At 37.7% G+C, this 19,942-nt stretch overlaps 1 protein-coding gene across 3 annotated transcripts in view; it reads left to right on the top strand.

The window, feature by feature from the left end:
* Positions 1–19,942, top strand: part of GNAI1 (G protein subunit alpha i1) — a 90,492-nt gene that overhangs the window by 46,577 nt on the left and 23,973 nt on the right. For all 3 annotated transcript variants that reach the window (XM_081243986.1, XM_081243987.1, XM_081243985.1), the window contains 3 exons: positions 8,279–8,321; positions 8,416–8,557; positions 18,128–18,285. In XM_081243986.1, the coding sequence (XP_081100112.1) occupies positions 8,279–8,321; positions 8,416–8,557; positions 18,128–18,285 (343 nt within the window). The remainder of the gene's footprint in view (positions 1–8,278; positions 8,322–8,415; positions 8,558–18,127; positions 18,286–19,942) is intronic.

The following is a 19,942-nucleotide window of genomic DNA, read 5'->3' as shown; positions in this document are numbered from 1 at the left end:
TATCCACAATTATCTGCAGATGCTATTAAAATGCTCTTTCATTTTCTAACTACATTATTATGTGGAAGTTGATTTTCTTCATTCAACCAAAGTAATACATTGTATCATATTAAATGCAGACATAGATAGGAGAATTAAGCTGTCTTTTAATAAGCTATTTGCAGAAATTTAAAACAATACTACTTGTCTCACTTTCAGGGGGAGGAGGGAAATATAAATATTTCATAAAAATAATGGTTTGTTACAGCTTGTCAGCAACTTAATCACTATAATAATTCTGATCGCAATCAAGAAAAAAGGAGGAGACCTTTCCTCTACCTCCCTTTTCTCAGAATCCCTTGGAGGGATTGTTGTAACACAGACTGCTGGGCCCCACTCCCTGAGTTTGAGTGAGTAAGTTCTGGGTGGGACCTGAGAATGTACATTTCTTAAGTGTTGCTGATACTACTGGTCCTTAGATCATGCTTTGAGAACCACTGTTCTAGCTGTTTCTTTGGGTTTATTGGACAAACCTGATTAAGCTGCCATTTGAGGAAAGATAAGTAGTACAGGTGTAGAGATCATGGCTGGAAGCGTCCTTAGTTGTCAGAAATTTGGGAATTAATTAAAAATTAAGCAGAAGAGCATGTCAAGAATTATTCAGTACCTGAGACTTTACCCTGCTTACAAGCTAACAAGTTAGCTTACCCCAGTTTCTTTTTTCCTTTTTTTTGCGGGGGGGTGGGGAAGGGGCGTACACCACGCGGCTCGCAGGATCTTAGTTCCCCAACCAGGGATTGAACCCGGGCCCATGGCAGTGAGAGCATGGGGTCCTAACCACTGGACTGCTGGAGAACTCCCACCCCAGTTTCATGGTTGCTGGCGGAAGACATGAGAGTCCTGGTTCAGAGACAAAAATGACTTTATTACAGCAATTGCAGTTGTCAGAGTATCAGCCTTTATGGCGACTTACCCAGCCCCAGTTCCCTAAGGGCAACACGAAGAGAGCCATGGCTGCACAAGCAATGGGTTGTGTTGCAGTAGAGGAGCCCTTAAGTTAGGGATCCCCAGTCTTTTTTTCATAACGTGCAGGAAGCCCACCTGATCTTTGTCCCAGAGCGTGTTATCTTTATTATGCTCGACAACAAACAGACCTGCTTGTCTGTTCCAGAGGGAAGCATTATCTCTTGTCTTCTAAGACTATTCTCTATATAAACATCCTTGAAAAGATGGTTGAGAATAAAGGCAGTCGGTGCCTCTGCTCACATATGCTCAGAAATGTGTCAGAGACGCATGGAGAATCGTAGGGCAACATAGGAAAAGTTGAGAGTTTGTATATGTTAATTATTTACTGGTCCTTAATAGTAAACAGCTGAGCAAAAACACGAGAGCAGTTAGACTTGAGTTTTAGACGGTGCAGTGTATGGCCCCCTGATACAGGAAAACCTTTCCCCCCTGTATAGTTCTAAATTATTTTCACAAATGTGTGTAACTGTCATTGGGAACAAAGTTCCTTATGCTTTATAGGTCTTCTATGAACTATAAAAACAAACAGTTTTATAACATAATGTATATGAACATTTAAAAAGTAAAGTCAATATGAATTTAGTAAGACAAATAATGATGGTTGGGCTGGCCAAAAAGTTCGTTCGGGTTTTCCTGTAACGTTGCAGGAAAACCCGAACGAACTTTTTGGCCAACCCAATATAAGTCACAGTAAATTGTACTTACAGTATGACTCTTGGATTAAGGAAGGCATCCCTCTTCTACAGTGGGCTATATAATGACTGATCTTCCCACATCTTTTCTCTGTCTGAACTTCTGTAACTTTCTTTTGTAAAGCATGCAGTAATTATCATTTGACCTTTACTTGCTGCAAATGCATCATTGACCTCCTTTGTTTTTCCTTCATTAGCTAAGGATAATTAAAGTAATACTGTTTGGCACAGGGTTAGTCCAAAACTCTTTTCGGGTTCATGTGACAGAAAGCAAACTCATAACTGACTCATAGCTTGGAAATCAACTTGAAATTGTCTTCAGTTCTGACTAGAGTGATATATTTTCTCCTTTTCCCAGGTCAGTCCTAGTTTATGCTTGTGCCCCCTTTAACTCTCAACAGTGTTTCACTCTGGATGGTCAATTGTAATATGACTCCCTAAATATGACTGTATCTAAAGGCTCAAGGGTTGCTGTCTGGCTTCTCTTATCCTAGTTTTCTCTCAGTGCTACCTCCCTCTGTTTTGGCCCCATCCTTTAATGGTGTTTTCCATGATGTGGTCATGGAAAATGACTTCTGTGGGCCAGATTTCACATTATGCTTTGAGTGCTGTGATTTTTTTTCTTGATAATTTTCACATAAAAGGCCAGGGAAAATAAATCTCTGGCACCTAGATCTCATTCCTTTCTTGGAGAAAGAAAAAAAAAAAAAAGATCAGTGTATTCAAAGTGATTATTTTGTTAAGTTTTTAGTATATTTTGTGTATATTATATATAAATATGTTTACATATATTAATTTGTAAAATGTTCTGTTTGATGGCTTGTATAAGATGTATAAGTATAGGGAATTTTACTCTCCAACACAACTCGGATTGGCCTGCTGGAAACACATGGCCCTTTCTTTGGATAGGGGGTCTAGTGATTGACAGCCAAACCAGATAGAGTGATGGATGGATAGATTCTCAAGCAAGGTACAATGTTTGGCACTTGCTTGAGTATCTCAGGACCTATAAACACAAACTCCAGTATAGATCCTGAAATTCAGTTAGATAGAGTCATTCAGATGACTCAGCATTTCTTAAATTATTCTTGTTATACAAATAAAAACACTGAATTAAAATTTCTTGCAGCAAACTTGTAGACCCCGAGGAGTATACTTGTGCCCCCCAGCCCTCTATTCTTCCTTACCCTCACCGTGTGAGCCTTGAGACTCGACTCGTAGAAACATTGATCTCTCAGTTCAGTTAGTTACTGCTGTGGTCTCTTTGACTAGGCTGCCAGGGAAAAGCTTCCTGTGTTGCCCACAGTTCTCCTTTCTTTTGTCCTACCTGGATGCTAGAGTAGTCTTGTGTGTGTAATCATCCTTGTGCAGTGTAATAGTGTGAGCCCTATCTCAGACATGAATGGCTCGGGGAGTAATTTTATGGGGAGTTAATATTTGGAGAAAGGGGATCATTTGGGGGAATCTAGATTCTGCTGTTTACAGTCATTATTTTTATATCCCAGAATGTCAGATATAGCCTATAAATACGTATATATTTATATAAATGTAAGTCCAGAGCTTCTCACAGCTAAATAATAAAGATTTCTAGACTGTTACCCATGTTGGGGAATTATAATTAAAAACAAAGTCTTCTCCCAACCCAGAAATCATCTTCACAAAGGTAGTGGGGAAAGAAAACATTTTTTTATTGAATGGATTGCATCACAAGCAGTCCATTAAGAGACTGCAAGACAGAAAGGCATGTCACCCACTTCACATAGCCAAGCTGATTCAACCAGTTACGTACATGTTTTCGAGATAGATGACAACTAGTCCCTAAATGAGAGGCTTTACAACACCTTATGTCACACACAGTTCATCCTAACTTTACCTGGTAATTGAGGTAACCATCTTTTAGCTAATTGACCTTATCCAGAAGAGAAACAAACTTATCCTATGACAAGAGGTAGTTTTGCAACTTGGAGCAAGACACCCACCCAAGTTAGACTCCTACCTACCTGCAGAAACCGGAAGATAGGGGTGCTATCTCCTGTGATGTTTACCTTTCAAAAAGATGGTTCTCAGGTCCTTGAGAAAGACATTCTTGATCATAAAGCTGACAAAAAAGGCCTGTTTAGTTTTCAAAAGGGTATACAGTTGTCCCTTGGTATTTGCAGGGAATTGGTTCCAGGACCTGCCACAGATGCAGCTAACCTCAGACTGCGTAGTGCTGTATGAATTTATTGGGGGAAAAAAATCCACCTATATGTGGACCCATGCAGTTCAAACCGAGATTGTTCGAGGGTCAACTGTATATACATTTCAAACAGAGGAGAAAGCACTTATGTTTAAAAATTTTCTGAAGTAAATGTCCTAAGAAAAAGGGAAGGAAATTTTCCTTTACTTTCAAGGGGGATAATTAAGCCTCTTATTTTTAATTAGTATTTGCCCTTGCATCCTCTTTATTTGCGTCTATCTTAAAAACAAGGGCCTTGATCTTACTAATCTTACAGTAGCATTATGATAAACAGAAGCGACTTTAAATGCACTTGTAAATTTGGTTTTATTCCAGTTTAAACTGAACTGTAATTTAGTCTTATCGAACGTAAAAATGGTTTAATTGTACGTAAAAGTTGGGAGTTTTTAAAAGTGGAGTAGTGGTGTCAGGAATTCAGCGTAAGATGACTTTGACTAAATCACCGTTTTAATGCTGAACAGCCTTGATGTTAGGCAGCTGAAACCAGGAAACGAATGATATAAATGTGAACCCAAGCAAAGTTGGATAAAGAATATTCCTGGGCGGGGGGGCGAGTATGTGTTTTCTGAGGTCAGAGGTGTTTTCTTTTTTCTTTTAAACCTCGCCACCGTTAAAATTCCAAATTTCTCTAGACTGCCGCTCACCAAAGATCAGGGGTGAGCACTATTTGATGATCATTTTTATAATGGTAACTTACATAACTCTGTTCTAGCCAAGGGGTTACTTTACTTAGACCTGATTTGTTTTTAGTCTTTCCCCTCCCTCGTCCTTCTCCTTGTCCTCACTTGATATGTTTTACTTTTCCGAGCCCTGTGAATAAGCGGCCCTGTGCGTGTAGCCCGGAGGGAGCCGCAGGTGAGTCCCTGTCCGTGTTACTGTGGTGATGCTCCTTTGCCCTCCCATTATCTGTGTGGTGCATTATCAGGTGCCCAGCTCCACCTCACACACCTGCTGGGCTCAGTATTTACTCTCAGATATGCAGTTTTCCATCCGCCACTTCCTCCTTAAAGAGAGGTCTGGGGGATCCCGCTCAGTGGCTTTATGGTTCCTGGCCCGCTGTGGCGACCCTGCACACATTCTTGCCCTGGGGAGCTACATCGTCCCTTCCCACTACCCTAAAGTCTCGTTCATTTCACAGCGACCAGCTTGTCAACAGTTACTTTACAGGCCACCTAGTCACCTTGACCATCTCAGCTTTGTGACCGCAGCGGTCCCACGCTTTGATCTTTCCTGACTGATACGTGTTACATGTTCCTTGTTTCTTCTTGAAAGAAGGGTACTCTCGCTCTTTTAGTCTTGCCTATGGATTGAACTGAAAAGCAATAGCTTGCCTAGCCGAATACTGCTAGGAAACTTTACCCTTTTCTCCTTTCTCCTGCCTCCACTACCTCTGAGGGGTTTTTTGTTTGTTTGTTTTGGTTTGGTTTTTTTTACACTATTGCTTCCTGTCAGTCTCTCAGACAGGACTGTGCTGACTGAGATTTCTGGAGGACAACCTTTAACTCCTTCCTGTACGCTGTGTGGAAAGAATACCAGTGCTTAGAAGGCTGGAACCATAACTGTGCAGCATTTCTAATTTTCCTATTAGGAGTCTCTGCATGGAAGTAAGAATTGAAAAGTAATTATATAAACTGCTAAATTATGAAAGTTTTTTCCCCAGTATTTCTGTCTTTAGGAAATCTGGTCCACAGAGAGTACCTTGTCTAACTAGCAAAGAAATTAAGTAGAAATCCAGCCAAGAACACTGCCATCTCCACTCCTTAATAGTGAACATATTTCAGGATTTTTGGGGACCGCAAGCCATTAACTAGATGCTCACTGTGGCGTAAGCTCAATGTCTCATGTCACCAACTATTGTATGAGATAGGAAGTGAGTTAGAATTTAAAGATAATGTCTAACATTAGGAAAACTTGCCTTTTTCTCATTAAGATTTAAAAATTCTCATCTGCATACACAGAGTTCAGCTGGTAACCATCTTATTCTTTACTATTTCCGATTTTCCCCTTGTATGGCTCTCAGACCTCACGAGCTTGTATCATGTGAGCCTTTCTCTGAACCTCTGAGCTGTTTCACTAACAGAATGGGCCATGGGTGGCTGTTCATCGAAGCTCACTGTGCATGTGGAATCACCACCCCGTGAACGGATGTTGGGATCTAAAATGTCCTATCAGCAAAACACGGCTGCTGCTGAGTCAACTTGCCGTGCCCTAGAAGCACAGAGGGCCCCCTTGAAGATAGCCCTGCTGGAAACTGCCGAGGGTGTGTTACTTGGGTGGGCTTCTCTTGAATTACAGAAATGTGTGAGCCATAATGCCCACAATTGTGCTTTTCATAGAGCCAAGTATATGGCTTGTTGATTAATATATAATGGGTTGTTTATCTTGGAGTTGTTTGTATTGGCAGATGCCCTGCCAAGATTCAAAGGCTGTCTGTAGATGAATAATGCCCTCGTTGTTTATTCAGCGCCTGCTTTTCTACTTAATATGCAGCTATCTTGGGAAAATTTCTTGAATATCAAATCACAAGTAAAATTTAAGCAGTTTTCCCCCCAGGTTTTCAAATAGGCCATTTAACTATGACTTATTCTCAGATGCCTCTGATGATTTGGATGTGTGTAGCTGGAGGGGGCAGGGGAGAAGGCAGTGAGGCCCAGAAGTTTGCCATCTAACTGATCCGTCACAGATAGCTTGAATACATTCAGGTACATTTCTGGTTGATTGTGTGTCTAGCACAAGTTAGCTGCTGAGCATTCAAGTAGAAAATGTTCAAAGGGATAGGCAACAGGGATCACAGCGGGAGTGGGTCAGGAAAGGCTGAGGAAGGGGGTAGGTTTGGTGGTTGATACAGCATCACCAGTGTAGCTCTAGGAAGCAGAGCAAATTACACTTTGGCAGGAGGAACAGTATGTTTGAAGATTGGTGGCGTCATCAGCAGTAGGTGTTGTCAGTACTGTAAGTTCAGTGACACTGGAACATAGAGCACATAGCAGTGGCTCTGGAAAAATGGGAATATGAGGCCTAGATAATGAAAATCCTGAGCCCTGTCTCTCAGACAGTAATAACAGCTCCATGATCTGTAGCGCTGGTCAAAGATGGTATGAAGCCAAACAATAGACTTGTCATATCTTCCTTGTTTTGTGTCCTGTGCTCAGATGTTCACAGTATCTACAGGGCTCTAATTTTATAAAGGGCCATTTTGTTAGTGATATTTTCGTGTTGTGATGGCGTAATTCTAGAGACTCAAATTGTGAGGAGGTCATGAATATGTAGAGAGTGAAGGAGAGTTTTGAGAATGGGTTTATGACAGGGAATAAAGAAAAACACAGGGGGAGACATTTCTGCCATACCACTGCATCCCCGGTGTTAGCAAAGCACGCCAGCTGTGTGTCACTTGTTCAGTAATGGTGGTTGACTATATAATGTGTGAGATAGCTATTTTACTATAACGTATTATTTAAAAATAATTTTCGTGGTTTCTTGGCACCACTGGGCTGTCCACTTCACATGAGGCAAAGGTTGAAATTATGATAATTGGCCAGACAGATAAACATCTTCCAGTGGGGAGCAAAATCTTGAGTAAGATGTATTTATACTGCTTCAGTGTAAGCTATGGAAGAAAGAATTTTTTTAATACTTCAGGGAATACATAAAAACATCGATGAAAGCATTTTTTTTTAGCTGAGTTTAAGAATTATGATGTAATAAACAGATGGGACTTATTTTTAAGACATTTTCTGTATGTTTGGAAACCAATAAAGATCATTTTGATATAAAAAATTCAATCACAGATGTAAAAAACAAACTTGGGGGAAGTGGGGGGTAGATTGGGAGATTGGGATTGATATATATACACTACTATATATAAAATAAATAAGGGCCTACTGTATAGCACAGGGAACTCTACTCGGTACTCTGTAATGACCTATATGGGAAAAGAATCTAAAAAAGAGTGGATGTATGTATATGTATAACTGATTCACTTTGCTGTACAGCAGAAACTAACACAACAGTGTAAATCAAGTATACTCCAATAAAAATTTTTTTTAATTAACTGTAAGAGGGCTTCCCTGGTGGCGCAGTGGTTGGGAGTCCGCCTGCCGATGCAGGGGACGCGGGTTCGTGCCCTGGTCCGGGAGGATCCCACATGCCGCGGAGCGGCTGGGCCCGTGGGCCATGGCCGCTGAGCCTGCGCGTGCAGAGCCTGTGCTCTGCAACGGGAGAGGCCCACGTGGCCCAAAAAAAAAAAAAAATTAACTGTAAGAGACAGAGAGAGTGTGTGTTGGGAGTTGGATATACATAAGTGATAAAATTAGAAATCCCTCATTTATTTCCCTTTTTTTAGGTGCTGGTGAATCTGGGAAAAGTACAATTGTGAAGCAAATGAAGTAAGTAGATTTAAAACATTAAATTTTTTTATGTTTAAGTGTACTGTTTCATCAAAGGAAGTAAGAGTTACCTTTTCTCTTTTTGTCTTGTTAGAATTATCCACGAAGCTGGTTATTCAGAAGAGGAATGTAAACAGTACAAAGCAGTGGTCTACAGTAACACCATCCAGTCAATTATCGCTATCATTAGGGCCATGGGAAGGTTGAAGATAGACTTCGGTGACGCGGCCCGGGCTGTAAGTTACTAAAGTCCTTGGAGCAGACCCGATGAGTAGAAAAACAACTTGCGTGATTAACACCATATTGTATAACATAGATTTATCAACTGTCTCAGGACCAGAAGGATGGTAGTGAGTGAAGTGGGTCAGAAGCTTTAGAAGTGAGTGAAGTAAGAATACACAGGTTTGCATAATCTTCCCTTTAGAGCTAGAATACTTTCCTTATCCATAAGATGATTGGGACCACTCAATATCCATTGCAGTGTTTTCTATATAACATGGCATATTGGGCACCTCTGTATCTCCATAGCAGTTTTTAGTAGTTACTACTGAGTTTAGTATACTGCCTACACTGGCATTCTTCAGAATTTGTTTTTATGATTTGGAGTGCTGAAATGATCTAATTATTTGCATTCATGCCCAGACGAAAAAGCAGTCTAGTCTCAGATAATGAAAACAGTGTACAAGTTTGCTAATCTTTGGAATCAGAAAATACTGGCTATTAGAAAACATCTTTCAGAATTTCAAAGCTAGGACCTTAGGAGACAAGCTAGTTTCACCTCTTTATTTTATCAGTAAAGAAACTGGAACTCAGGACATTACATGAAGGAAAGATTGCCACACGGTGGTAACCAATGCAGTGTGCCTGTGCTTCCTTGTTTGGCCCAATGTGTAACTTATTTTCAGTTTGATTGGAAGTAGCCCCAGCCAGTCCATAGGGTATTTTCTTTTTCTCCTTTTCCCCCAGTCCCAGTTTGCTTGCTTAATCTGTTTATTTCAAGTTTTATTATTATTTTATTATGGTTATTCTTCACTGATTCTTTTTTTAATAACTGATGTGAAACTTGACCTTCCCAGAAACCTTTAACTGAATCTCTAGATTAATTTTTAATATTTTTGTACAAAGTAGATTTATTATTACTACTACGACTGTTACCCCTTTTTATAGTTCCCTTTTATTTTTACGTGTTCAATATGTGTGTGCTATCTCCCTGATAATACTGTGAAGATTTTTTGCATAGAGACCGTAACTTTTTGTCTTCTTAATCTCTGCTAGGTTTTTATTTTTACACAGAGCCTCAATTTGTGCTTAACAGGAAAAAAAAAAATGAATGAAAGCAACATTAGAGAACATACATTGGAGAAATCTGTAAAGCAAATCTGGTTTATTTTTTATAAGAAGTTAATCTAATATTTCTTTATAAGTTGCTAGGCCATATTAATTTACTAAGCTTTTCCTTTTAAACAAAGATTAAAAAGCTTAGTGTAATGAATTAAAATTTTCAAATAGATTTCAAGATCATTTTTAATAATAATTCATAACATTCTTCTAAATTATCTTATCTGAAATAAGATTTGATCATATCCAGACAATTTTTGCCTTATCAATACTATGCATTCAACTTATTCATTTATCTTTTATTCATTCAGCAATTTTTTTTGAGCTCTTAGTCTTACACAAAAGAGAGCTACCCTATGATAAAGAATTGAATAAATTGTACTCTAATTCCAATTCATGTGTACAGTATTCTGTGTTCAGATCTTACATGTGATTGATTATTAGAGAGAGAGGTTTTTGTAGCCTCCATTGTACAAGGTAATGATGGGTCGATGCAAGCTGCTTTTTATGAGGGCTTTTTATTTTCATATTTTTCTCTCAAGAAATATTGTCATTTTCTGTCCTTTTTGGGGCAGATTTGGGCTGTTTCAGGACTGACTGGAAATAACTGCTCTCTCACCACAAGCTTTTTTTTAAAACTGGTTTTCTGATGCTTTGGAATCTACATGGGGGCCTGCGCTGCTCACTTCTGTTTCACTGGTGCTAGTTTCACCCACTCTTTTTAGGCTCTCTCTAGCTGTCCCCTGGTCCCTTGTTTTCTTCCTACCTTCCGACTGTTACTTCTGTTACCTTTGCCATTGTTACTCTTTCACATAAACATCTTCAGTCTCTCTCATTGGTTCTGATTGGTCTACTCTGTGTCTTTGTTGCCTTGCCTCTACGCAAATCTTATTTTTCTATTTATTTTTTAATAAGTTTATTTATTTATTTATTGGTGGCTGTGTTGGGTCTTTGTTGCTGCTTGCGGGCTTTCTCTAGTTGCGGCAAGTGGGGGCTACTCTTTGTTGTGGTGAGCAGGCTTCTCATTGTGGTGGCTTCTCCTGTGGAGCACGGGCTCTAGGTGTGCAGGCTTCAGTAGTTGTGGCGCATGGGCTCAGTAGTTGTGGCATGCGAGCTCTAGAGCTCAGGCTCAGTAGTTGTGGCACACGGGCTTAGTTGCTCCTCAGCATGTGGGATCTTCCCAGACCAGGGATTGAACCCGTGTCCTCTGCATCGGCAGGCAGGTTCTTAACCACTGTGCCACCAGGGAAGTCTGCAAATTTTAAAATACTATGAGGCTATTGAAATTGTGCTAAGGAATACAAAGATGAATTAAACATGGCTTAGACAGGAGGAGGGGACTTTGAGCTTGGTATTGGAACATGTGTTAAGAGTTTTCTAGACAAAAACAAGGAAAAAGCATTCTAGAAAGAAGAAACAGTATAGATAAAGGCTGAATATATTTCTTTTTCTACAGTATCGATTCCTGGAAGTATTAGCCTTTTAAGTTGAAGGATAACCACATATTTAAGTTTGATAGGGACCATAGTTTTTTCTGCTTTCAGAAAAAACACGAAGTGAATAATCTTTTCTAGCAACCGTGCATCAGTGTCAACTTTCCCAGAGTGTCATTAACTTAGATACATTAACATTTTAATTTTTTAATATCTTAGTGAAAAAATCTTTCTTTTTTAGTTTTTATTTTCCTGATTTGTAGTGACGTTGAGAATCTTGTCTTTTTGTATCTCTTCTGTGGACTCCTCTTAGTATTCTTTACTCAGTTCTGTTAAATTCCTTACCCTTTTCACACTGAATCTCTTTGAATATTAGGGATATTACTTCTTTATGTTTTACAAATGTTTTTATTCAGCATATTTCTTTTACTTTTTTGAAACAGTATTTTTCTTGTTACAGAACTTTAAATTTTCTTCAATCAGTTGTGACTTCTGTGTTTTGTGCCTTGTCAGACATTCTTTAGCTTACAATTATTTTTTAAAAATCATCTTCCTTTTTCTAGGTGGAATCTAAGTATATTTTATAATCTGATCAGCTCTTGCCTACAACCATGTATTAGTACTCCATTCCTGAGTGACTTGAAAATGCTACCCTTAGCATTAAATTGAGTGTTTTTCTGAGCTCCATTTTTTTTTAATTGATATATTCTTTTCTTCCCTAGCTTAGTCACTTATTTTCATAATAAGATGGAAATAATAATAACACCTACCTTACAGGGTTCTGAGAAATAATGACAAGCCTTTACTACATGCCTTGGTCATAATCGATGCTCAGTAAATGTTTGTTATTGCTGTTGTTATTTATAATGATTATACTACTATTATTCTTTTTGTCAGAGTCACATTATTTTAGTTTCTCTTGCTTCATAGGATATTGGTATCTGGTAGGGTAAGTGCACCCATCCCATTGTTCTTTTTTAACCAAAATATAAAGGCTATAATGCATTTCTCTTCCCAATAAACTTGGGAATCAACTGAATTCCTCACATCCCTTTTGAAACAAACAAAAAAAGCCTGTCGGTATCTTGATTGGAATTACATTTTAATATGTAGGTTAACTGGGTGAGAATTGACTAAAAGATGTAAAATTTTAAGAGACAGTGACAATTTGCTGTGGTTTGCTTCGTATTTGGCAGCTACCAGATATGCAAAGCAGATTACACATTAGTTACTTAAAATGAAACAAAATGGTTTTCAGGGCTGGCATAGAGCAATCAAAATTTGTGCCTAATATCCTTTCAAAACTCTCATAATGCGTGTAGTCAATCTGTAGATGACAGTTTATTGATAAATTATTTTTTTTTTTTTTTTTTTTTTTTTTGCGGTTTGCGGGCCTCTCACTGTTGTGGCCTCTCCCGTTGCGGAGCACAGGCTCCGGACGCGCAGGCTCAGCGGCCATGGCTCATGGGGCCAGCTGCTCCACGGCATGTGGGATCTTCCCGGACCGGGGCACGAACCCATGTCCCCCGCATCGGCAGGCGGGCTCTCAACCACTGCGCCACCAGGGAAGCCCAATTATTTTGTTTTTAATAATGTACAGTTAGGGAAGTGTTGAACAGGGGCCTATCAACATGTCACTGCATCACTTAGAGTTGTGCTTCTTAGAGTGTGGTCCATGGACAGTGCCTGCACACAGCCTTGTGCACAGGTGAGTACAGAAGTAAAGGAAGCGATTGGACCAACTTTTACATCAATTGACAGAGTAACTTATATGTTAACTCTGATAGTTTACAAAAATGTATTTATATTTTACGTCATTTAAATGTTATTTTTCCAATAGTATTAGTTTTGAAAGATTGGAAACAAAAGAAAATGAAACAAATAAAACACAAGACTGATCTTTCATCCCAGAAAGCTTGAGAAGCACTTCCTTGGAATAAGCTGGGCTGTAAGGAACAGAAAACCTTGCCTAGAATTGACTTAAGCTCCCTTTCTCCCCCAAACCTCAGCGTGCTTCTGCATAATGGCCACTTTTCTCTTCCTCTAATTTTAAAATTAATTTCATTATTTAGTTATATTATGTCTCTGCCAGACTTGCCAGATTGCTTTTGAGAAAGGCTGTGTCAATTTACTTTCCTAGCAGCAGTGCCTTTTCTTAGCACTCTGGGTAGCCAACATTTGGAGTCTGACATGTTTAAAATATTGGCTAATTTATTAGTAAGTCTTATTTACATTTAACTTGCATTTTCAGTTTTTTAATATAACTATGCAGTTTTCCATTTCTTTATTGACTTTTTATTTCTCTATGTTAGTGGCTTATTTTATCCTTTATTCATCTACGGATTGGAGTCTTGGTGTTTTGATTATGTATTTGTTTGTTTGTATGTACTTGTATATTAACCCTTTGTCCACTAATGCAAATGTTCTCTCACATTTGGCTTATTGCCTTTAATCTTAGGTTGTCATTTTTAAAAACTTCCCCTATTATTTCTTCCATTGTGTTTAAATTTAGAAAATCTTCTCTCAACCAAAGATTTACTGAATATTTGTGCTATTTTAAAAGTTTTTTAGGGGAGTGAATTTCAACATCGTTTCTATGTTCTTTAATCCCTCTGAAACTTTGTTGTATGCATGGAATAAGGATCTGCATTATTTTTTTTTCCTCTTCATATGACTATCTAATTATTCACAAGTGTTTTTTTTAATAATTGTATTCTTTCCTACTGACTTATCTTGCCACCTTTGTCATGTAAGTTCACATTTGGGATTTTCTCCCCCTGTTGATGTTGTGCATTAATACTAGATGTTCTGCATATTGTAGACTTTTAATATCTGATCATTTCAGCCCTCTGTCCCTAGTATTCTTTTTCAAAATGTTTCTAGTTATTTCTACTTATCATTTTTCCAGATGAATGTTTGAATTATTTATAGTAGTAGTCTGGTTTATTGTTGAGAACTAAGATGAAGAAGTTATAATATTATGTTGTTTTTGATTCTGAGAAATACTGATTTGTGACAAATCAGTGATGTGACAAAGTGATACTAACCTTCATTTGAAATGTATTATATGCCTCCAACACAGTATTTTTCTGCTTTGCTCAGTTCATGTATTATTTATTACATGTTTGTCTATCTTTTCACAATAGGTTCTATTGTGCATACAAAGAAGAGTTTAATGTTTATTTTATTAATTTGAAAATTAAAGCTATATAGTTGTAAGATTCATAAAAATATACATTAAAGTTATATTTGTGTAACATACTTATTATAATTTCTCTTCTTGACATAATGAAGTTCATGCTCACTGCAATGTAGTCAAAAATTTTGCCATCTGCAATTTAGTTAAAATTAATTTAGATGATTTTACTTTTATCCCCCACCCCTTCCCCCTTAAGCAGTGTTACGGGGGAAAAAAAGAAAAACAACTTCCTCTTTCCTTGCCTCAGTCATTTTTACTTTGGTTACAGTTGTATTTTTAGAGAAAAAAAGTTTTACATTTGTTTCTTACATTCTTACATTTCTTAAAGCAATTCTTTAACATCTGGGATTAGCACCAGATGCCATGGAGAGGTGTCTTCACTAAAGTTCTCAAGATTTCCTTACCAATACACTAACTTTGGTGAAAGCAGTATAACTGTCTTAAATTTATAGGAGTGATTGTATGCTCTAGAAATGTGGTAGATTAAATATGTCAGTAATTCTCATTGTATGTGGTGTTCGGTATTGTTGCCTAATGTAATTAATGAAATAATTATCCTAAACCATTGAAACAAAGGATTTCTATACCTGTATCAATCATGAGATCAATACATTATCCCTGTGGTCAAAAATTCAAAGGTGCACTATTTTTTTTTGACACTCCTTTATCATATTACTTAGCTTCTATTGTAGAAGGGCTTTCTGATGTTTCTATTGAAACACTCATCTAGCCTTTGCTTAACAATTTCGGTCTCTCACTCTCCCTCCTTTTTTTTGTGTTTTTGGATAGCTTTGGTTGTGAAAAAGTGTTCTTATTGAACTGAAATCTGATATCTTTTGCCCTCAGAATTCTTTTTCTGCTCTGTGCCTAAGCACAAAGTCAGTTCTTTCTTACCTTTGATGATTCCTGATATATCAGAAGACAGCCATCATGGTCCCTCAAAGTCCTCTCTTCCCCATAATTCTCACAAAATAGGTGACAGCTTCAAATAAAATGTGTTGTCACTAACAGGTGCTCCCTGATCATCACTGTGTGAGAAGAGGCTATTACGTGTCTCTTGACAGGATGGCATTTCGTATCTCCTTTCTGAGTTCCCCAAACATGCAGTTATATGAACTAGAATTTACATTCTTTAAACCATCTTATCTTCATTTAGTTCTTAGTCATTTGAAAACATACTAACTCAGCTACATCCAAGGATTTTTTTCCTTGCTACTTGCAAATAATTGCCTGGCAAATTTCTTTTTTTGTTTGTTTTTTTGTTTTGTTTTGCGGTACACGGGCCTCTCACTGTTGTGGCCTGCCCCATTGCAGAGCACAGGCTCCGGACGCGCAGGCCCAGCGGCCATGGCTCACGGGCCCAGCCGCTCCGCGGCATGTGGGATCTTCCCGGACTAGGTCACGAACCTGTGTCCCCTGCATCATCAGGCCTATTCTCAACCACTGCGCCACCAGGGAAACACAATAAATTTCTTTTTAACACTACAAAAAGAGTTCCTATAAACTGCTTTACTTACCTACAGCCCTTTAGTAATCCCTACCCTCTTTCAACACTATGTCATACTGTTTTAGTACACTCAAGTTTGTCTTCCTTTCTTAAATGTTCTTACGTAACATTTTACATGAATCTTGAAAAGACTTCAGTCCATGACAAGATAGGATTATTGTCATCATTCTGCAGTTGTCAAATTTATCTTGACTTAGGCAGTGGCTGCTTAGTAATTGTTGATTAATATGTGGGATTGGGTGACTAATTACCTGTGGAACTTTAAATAAATTGCACAATCTCCCTGTCTCAGGTTCTTTTTAAACAAAACAAAAAATTAGGTAGAATAATTTCTAAAGTACCTTCCTGCTTAAATTTATTACTTCAAGCTCATCTGCAGACATCTGAATGTCCTGCTTATGACATGGAGATGAGTATTCCAGTTCATTTTTTTAAGGAAAAGAGACTTCTTTACATTTTGTGAAGAGGAGACATTTTTGAATGCCGCATTTTATAAATAGAGCTTCCACAGTTTCCCAGGTCTTTTCTTCAGGCTTCTTTCCTGGAAAGTTTTAAGAGAACGTGATCTTATGACCCATACCAGAGGGCATTAGTCTTTTCTGTCAACAAATTTTATGGAAATTGAATAAATATATCATAATGAAAGCTCATTTGAAAGCTCACTTAAGTGAAAAGCGCTTTTCTAAAATGGTTGGAGAAAAGTATGTTTGATGTCACTTAAAAATAAAAATAACCAAATTTAGAAATATCTCATATAAGTCATTATTTGGAAAATTGAATAACTGTTTACTGGAATTAGGTAAATGGTGCTAAAAACGACTTGAAATTGTGTTTTGTTGGGGTTTATTAAGGACATGGTACAAGTGTTACTTGCTTGCATGCATTTCTCTTGTGATTTACTAAAAAGGGAAATATATGCTTGAATAATACGTTCCCATGCTGAGTGACTTAATTATTTCTCACCATGGGTTCCATCTGAAAAGAAAATGTTTCACAAACTGGCGGTAGAATGAACTTATATTGTCAGCTAGTACCCTCTGCTAGCCTGTGTCACCAAATGCGTCCCTTCTGTATGCCTTATCGTAATATGTGCCATCACTTTATAAAGAGCTACTACACCACATTGGAAAAAATGTCCCTAGAGAAAAATTATGGACTGTCTATCCAGTTAACATAAAGCTGCATATCTCAGGCCAGAAAGAATCTTTGCGAAGATGGTAACTTCACATATCCCTTATTTTTGTATTAACTGTGTTATTACCTGAAGACTAGAGTTGTGTTATAGAGCACTGTAGCTACTACCTATATGTGGCTACTGAGTATTTGAAATGTGTCGAATTGAGATGCATTGTCTGTATAAAAGAAACACCACATTTCAAACACTAAATATCTATAATAATATGAAATATCTCAATAAGTTTATATTGATTACATGTTGAAATGATATTTTATATACAGGTCAAATAAAATATATTGTTACAGTTAATTTTACTTTTTTTTTTTTTTACACTTTTTAAAATGTGCTATTAGAAAATTTAGAACTGCGTCAGTGGCTCATATCTCTTTTGGACAACACTGACCTAGTGGAATAACTGTAAATATTGTAACCTCAAAACTTAAGCAAAATTTAATTAAATTTATATGTAGTATTCCTTCATTTAAAAACTTTGCATGCTCTCTTCTATATGTGTCATGAGTATTTCTACTCCAAAGCTGTGCTTATTTTGTTTCCTTGCCTGGATTAGCAAACAGCTATCCCCATCTCCTGGCCCATTGATTTTAAGGTATACCTACTTTAAGGTCTTCTGAAAAATCTCACACCATTCTGTGGAACTATTCTTGCTTTATTCCACATTGATTTCTCCCTTCTCTGAACTTACTTTGCATCTGTGAAGTATATCACAAAGCTAACATTTAATTAGATTCTAAAAATAACCTCTAATGGTGTTAATGTGTTTTTTAGATTAGAAACATTTTGGTAAGGGAGAGGCAAAGCATACATTCCTCTGTTTTCTCAAAAGGGTACAACAGACCGTCAGTGGGTAGTTGGTTAATATATTCTCTCATGAGCTGCAGTGTCGTTATTCTTTCAGCTCCTTAGTGCCTTGATAGCTGTTACTAATACCACAAAACATGGACTCATGATTTAAGATTATGCTTTTTTGATTAAGCCAATTTTTTAAGTGGTGCTTTTAGAGAAATCCAAGTTATGACACCAATAAAAGGCATAAAGGAAATTCACTATTGCACTTTTTGTAATCTATAATATACTTTATCTGTAGTATCTGCCTTTTTACTTTTTAAATAAAAATGGACTTTGAATGTTCAGGATGATGCCCGCCAACTCTTCGTGCTTGCTGGCGCTGCTGAGGAAGGTTTTATGACTGCAGAACTTGCTGGAGTTATAAAGAGATTGTGGAAAGACAGCGGTGTACAAGCCTGCTTCAACAGATCCCGAGAGTACCAGCTTAATGATTCTGCAGCATAGTAAGTAATCATAACTTCAGAGCTACATTATCGTGAATAATTACTTGGAAGTCAGGTATACCTTCAAGTCACTTTTAATGCAGAATTGTCTGACACATTCTTATACAACTCAGGATACTTAGGATGACAGTATTTCAAAACTTCTGTCTTTTGTGTGTGTGTTTGTAGGTAGCCAGGCTCGTATTTCCCTTGTGTTCAAAAGTTGTCTCAAGGGACCCATGTAACTAATTGAAACATGCAGAATGGAGCTGTTCCCAGTATATTTCCAAGAAAGTAATTGGAACTTGCCAAAATTCACTCTGAATTTGGGTGTATCTCTAGTTTACCTGGGGCTAGCCAAAGGGGAGGGTAACTGATTTGTGTGCTTTTTGTTTACTAAGTGCCTGAGAAGTTACTTGTCCAGTGACAGACACCTTGAGTGACAGGCACCCCGTTTAAAGGGGTGCATGGTGATGCCAAGATATTTTCTCACTTATGAAAATAAAATAGCTATACAGTTGAAAGTTGTCAACTGTATGTGCCCTGTTGCATTGGACATTGTTTACAGATATCTAAGTCTATTTTTTTAGAAGAAAAATCTGCCCTGATTTTCCAGATGGTGGCCCCAGAAAAGTCTATAAAGGAAGTTTTGATAAAACCTAATCAGGGAGCTTTCTGTTTGATGATCTGCATAGAATTAAAAAAAAAAATCAAGGATTTGTTTCCGTTACTTGGCACACATACTCAGAAATGTCAAAGATGATATGACTAGAGAAACATGTGCCTTGCACTCATTTTACTTTCCAAAATTACTCAGTTTTCTTGACAGAGCTATTGGCTCTTAGGAACACAAGTGAGGATTAAATAGAAGATGACAGGTATTAGAAGGTCCAGGTAAATACACATACTTTGCCACAGTGGAAAACCAACGGGTATGGCTCCTGAGGACCTTATTATCGTATAGCATGTCATGTATTGCACGTCAGAGTACTCAGTGTTAGGTAAATGATTTAGTGTGAATGAATAAGTAATACAAATTACTGTGTAACCATCACAGTTTTTATAATGCTATATTTCTCAATATGTATTTTTAGTGTTTTACAAGTGTATAAACATATAAATTATTACATACATAGTTTATATATGTATATGTAACATCTTCTTATTGCTATGTAGCCCATCTCTCCAACTGGTGTCCTCACTGCTACAAGGAAATACTCTTTGACTCAGTGAGTAGGCCTTTGACTCCCTGTTAGGTATTCATAATGTGGTGTATTTTTTTCCATACTACTCACAGATTTACATTTATTTTGAGGTGGTTTGACTTATATTGAGACTTTGATTCTTTTTTATCTCTGCCACTGCACTGTAAATTCAGTAAGGTCTGTTTTTCCCCAGTGTTATATCTCCATTGCCTGATACATGGTCATCACGCAATATGCCCTTAAATTAGTAAACCAAACTTTCCAGAAGCTAGAAGAGAAAATTAGAAAAAAAATTCTTAGGGCAAGGACACAGCTCTTAGTCCACCATACTTGCTTTGGCACCACCAGAACCTGCAGAAAGATCTAAGTGGAAGTCACTCACGGTGAGAAGGTTTCTCTGAGCTGAGCCCAGCAAGGGGAACTATTTGAATCATTAAGGGGTGTTTCTTAGGGACAATAGATTGAAGTTCCTT

Source organism: Mesoplodon bidens (genome assembly GCF_964165515.1).
Source record: "Mesoplodon bidens genome assembly, chromosome: 9".
NCBI lineage: Eukaryota > Metazoa > Chordata > Mammalia > Artiodactyla > Ziphiidae > Mesoplodon > Mesoplodon bidens.
Note: the sequence above shows the minus strand (reverse complement) of the source record. Positions and strands in the feature narration are given on the sequence as shown.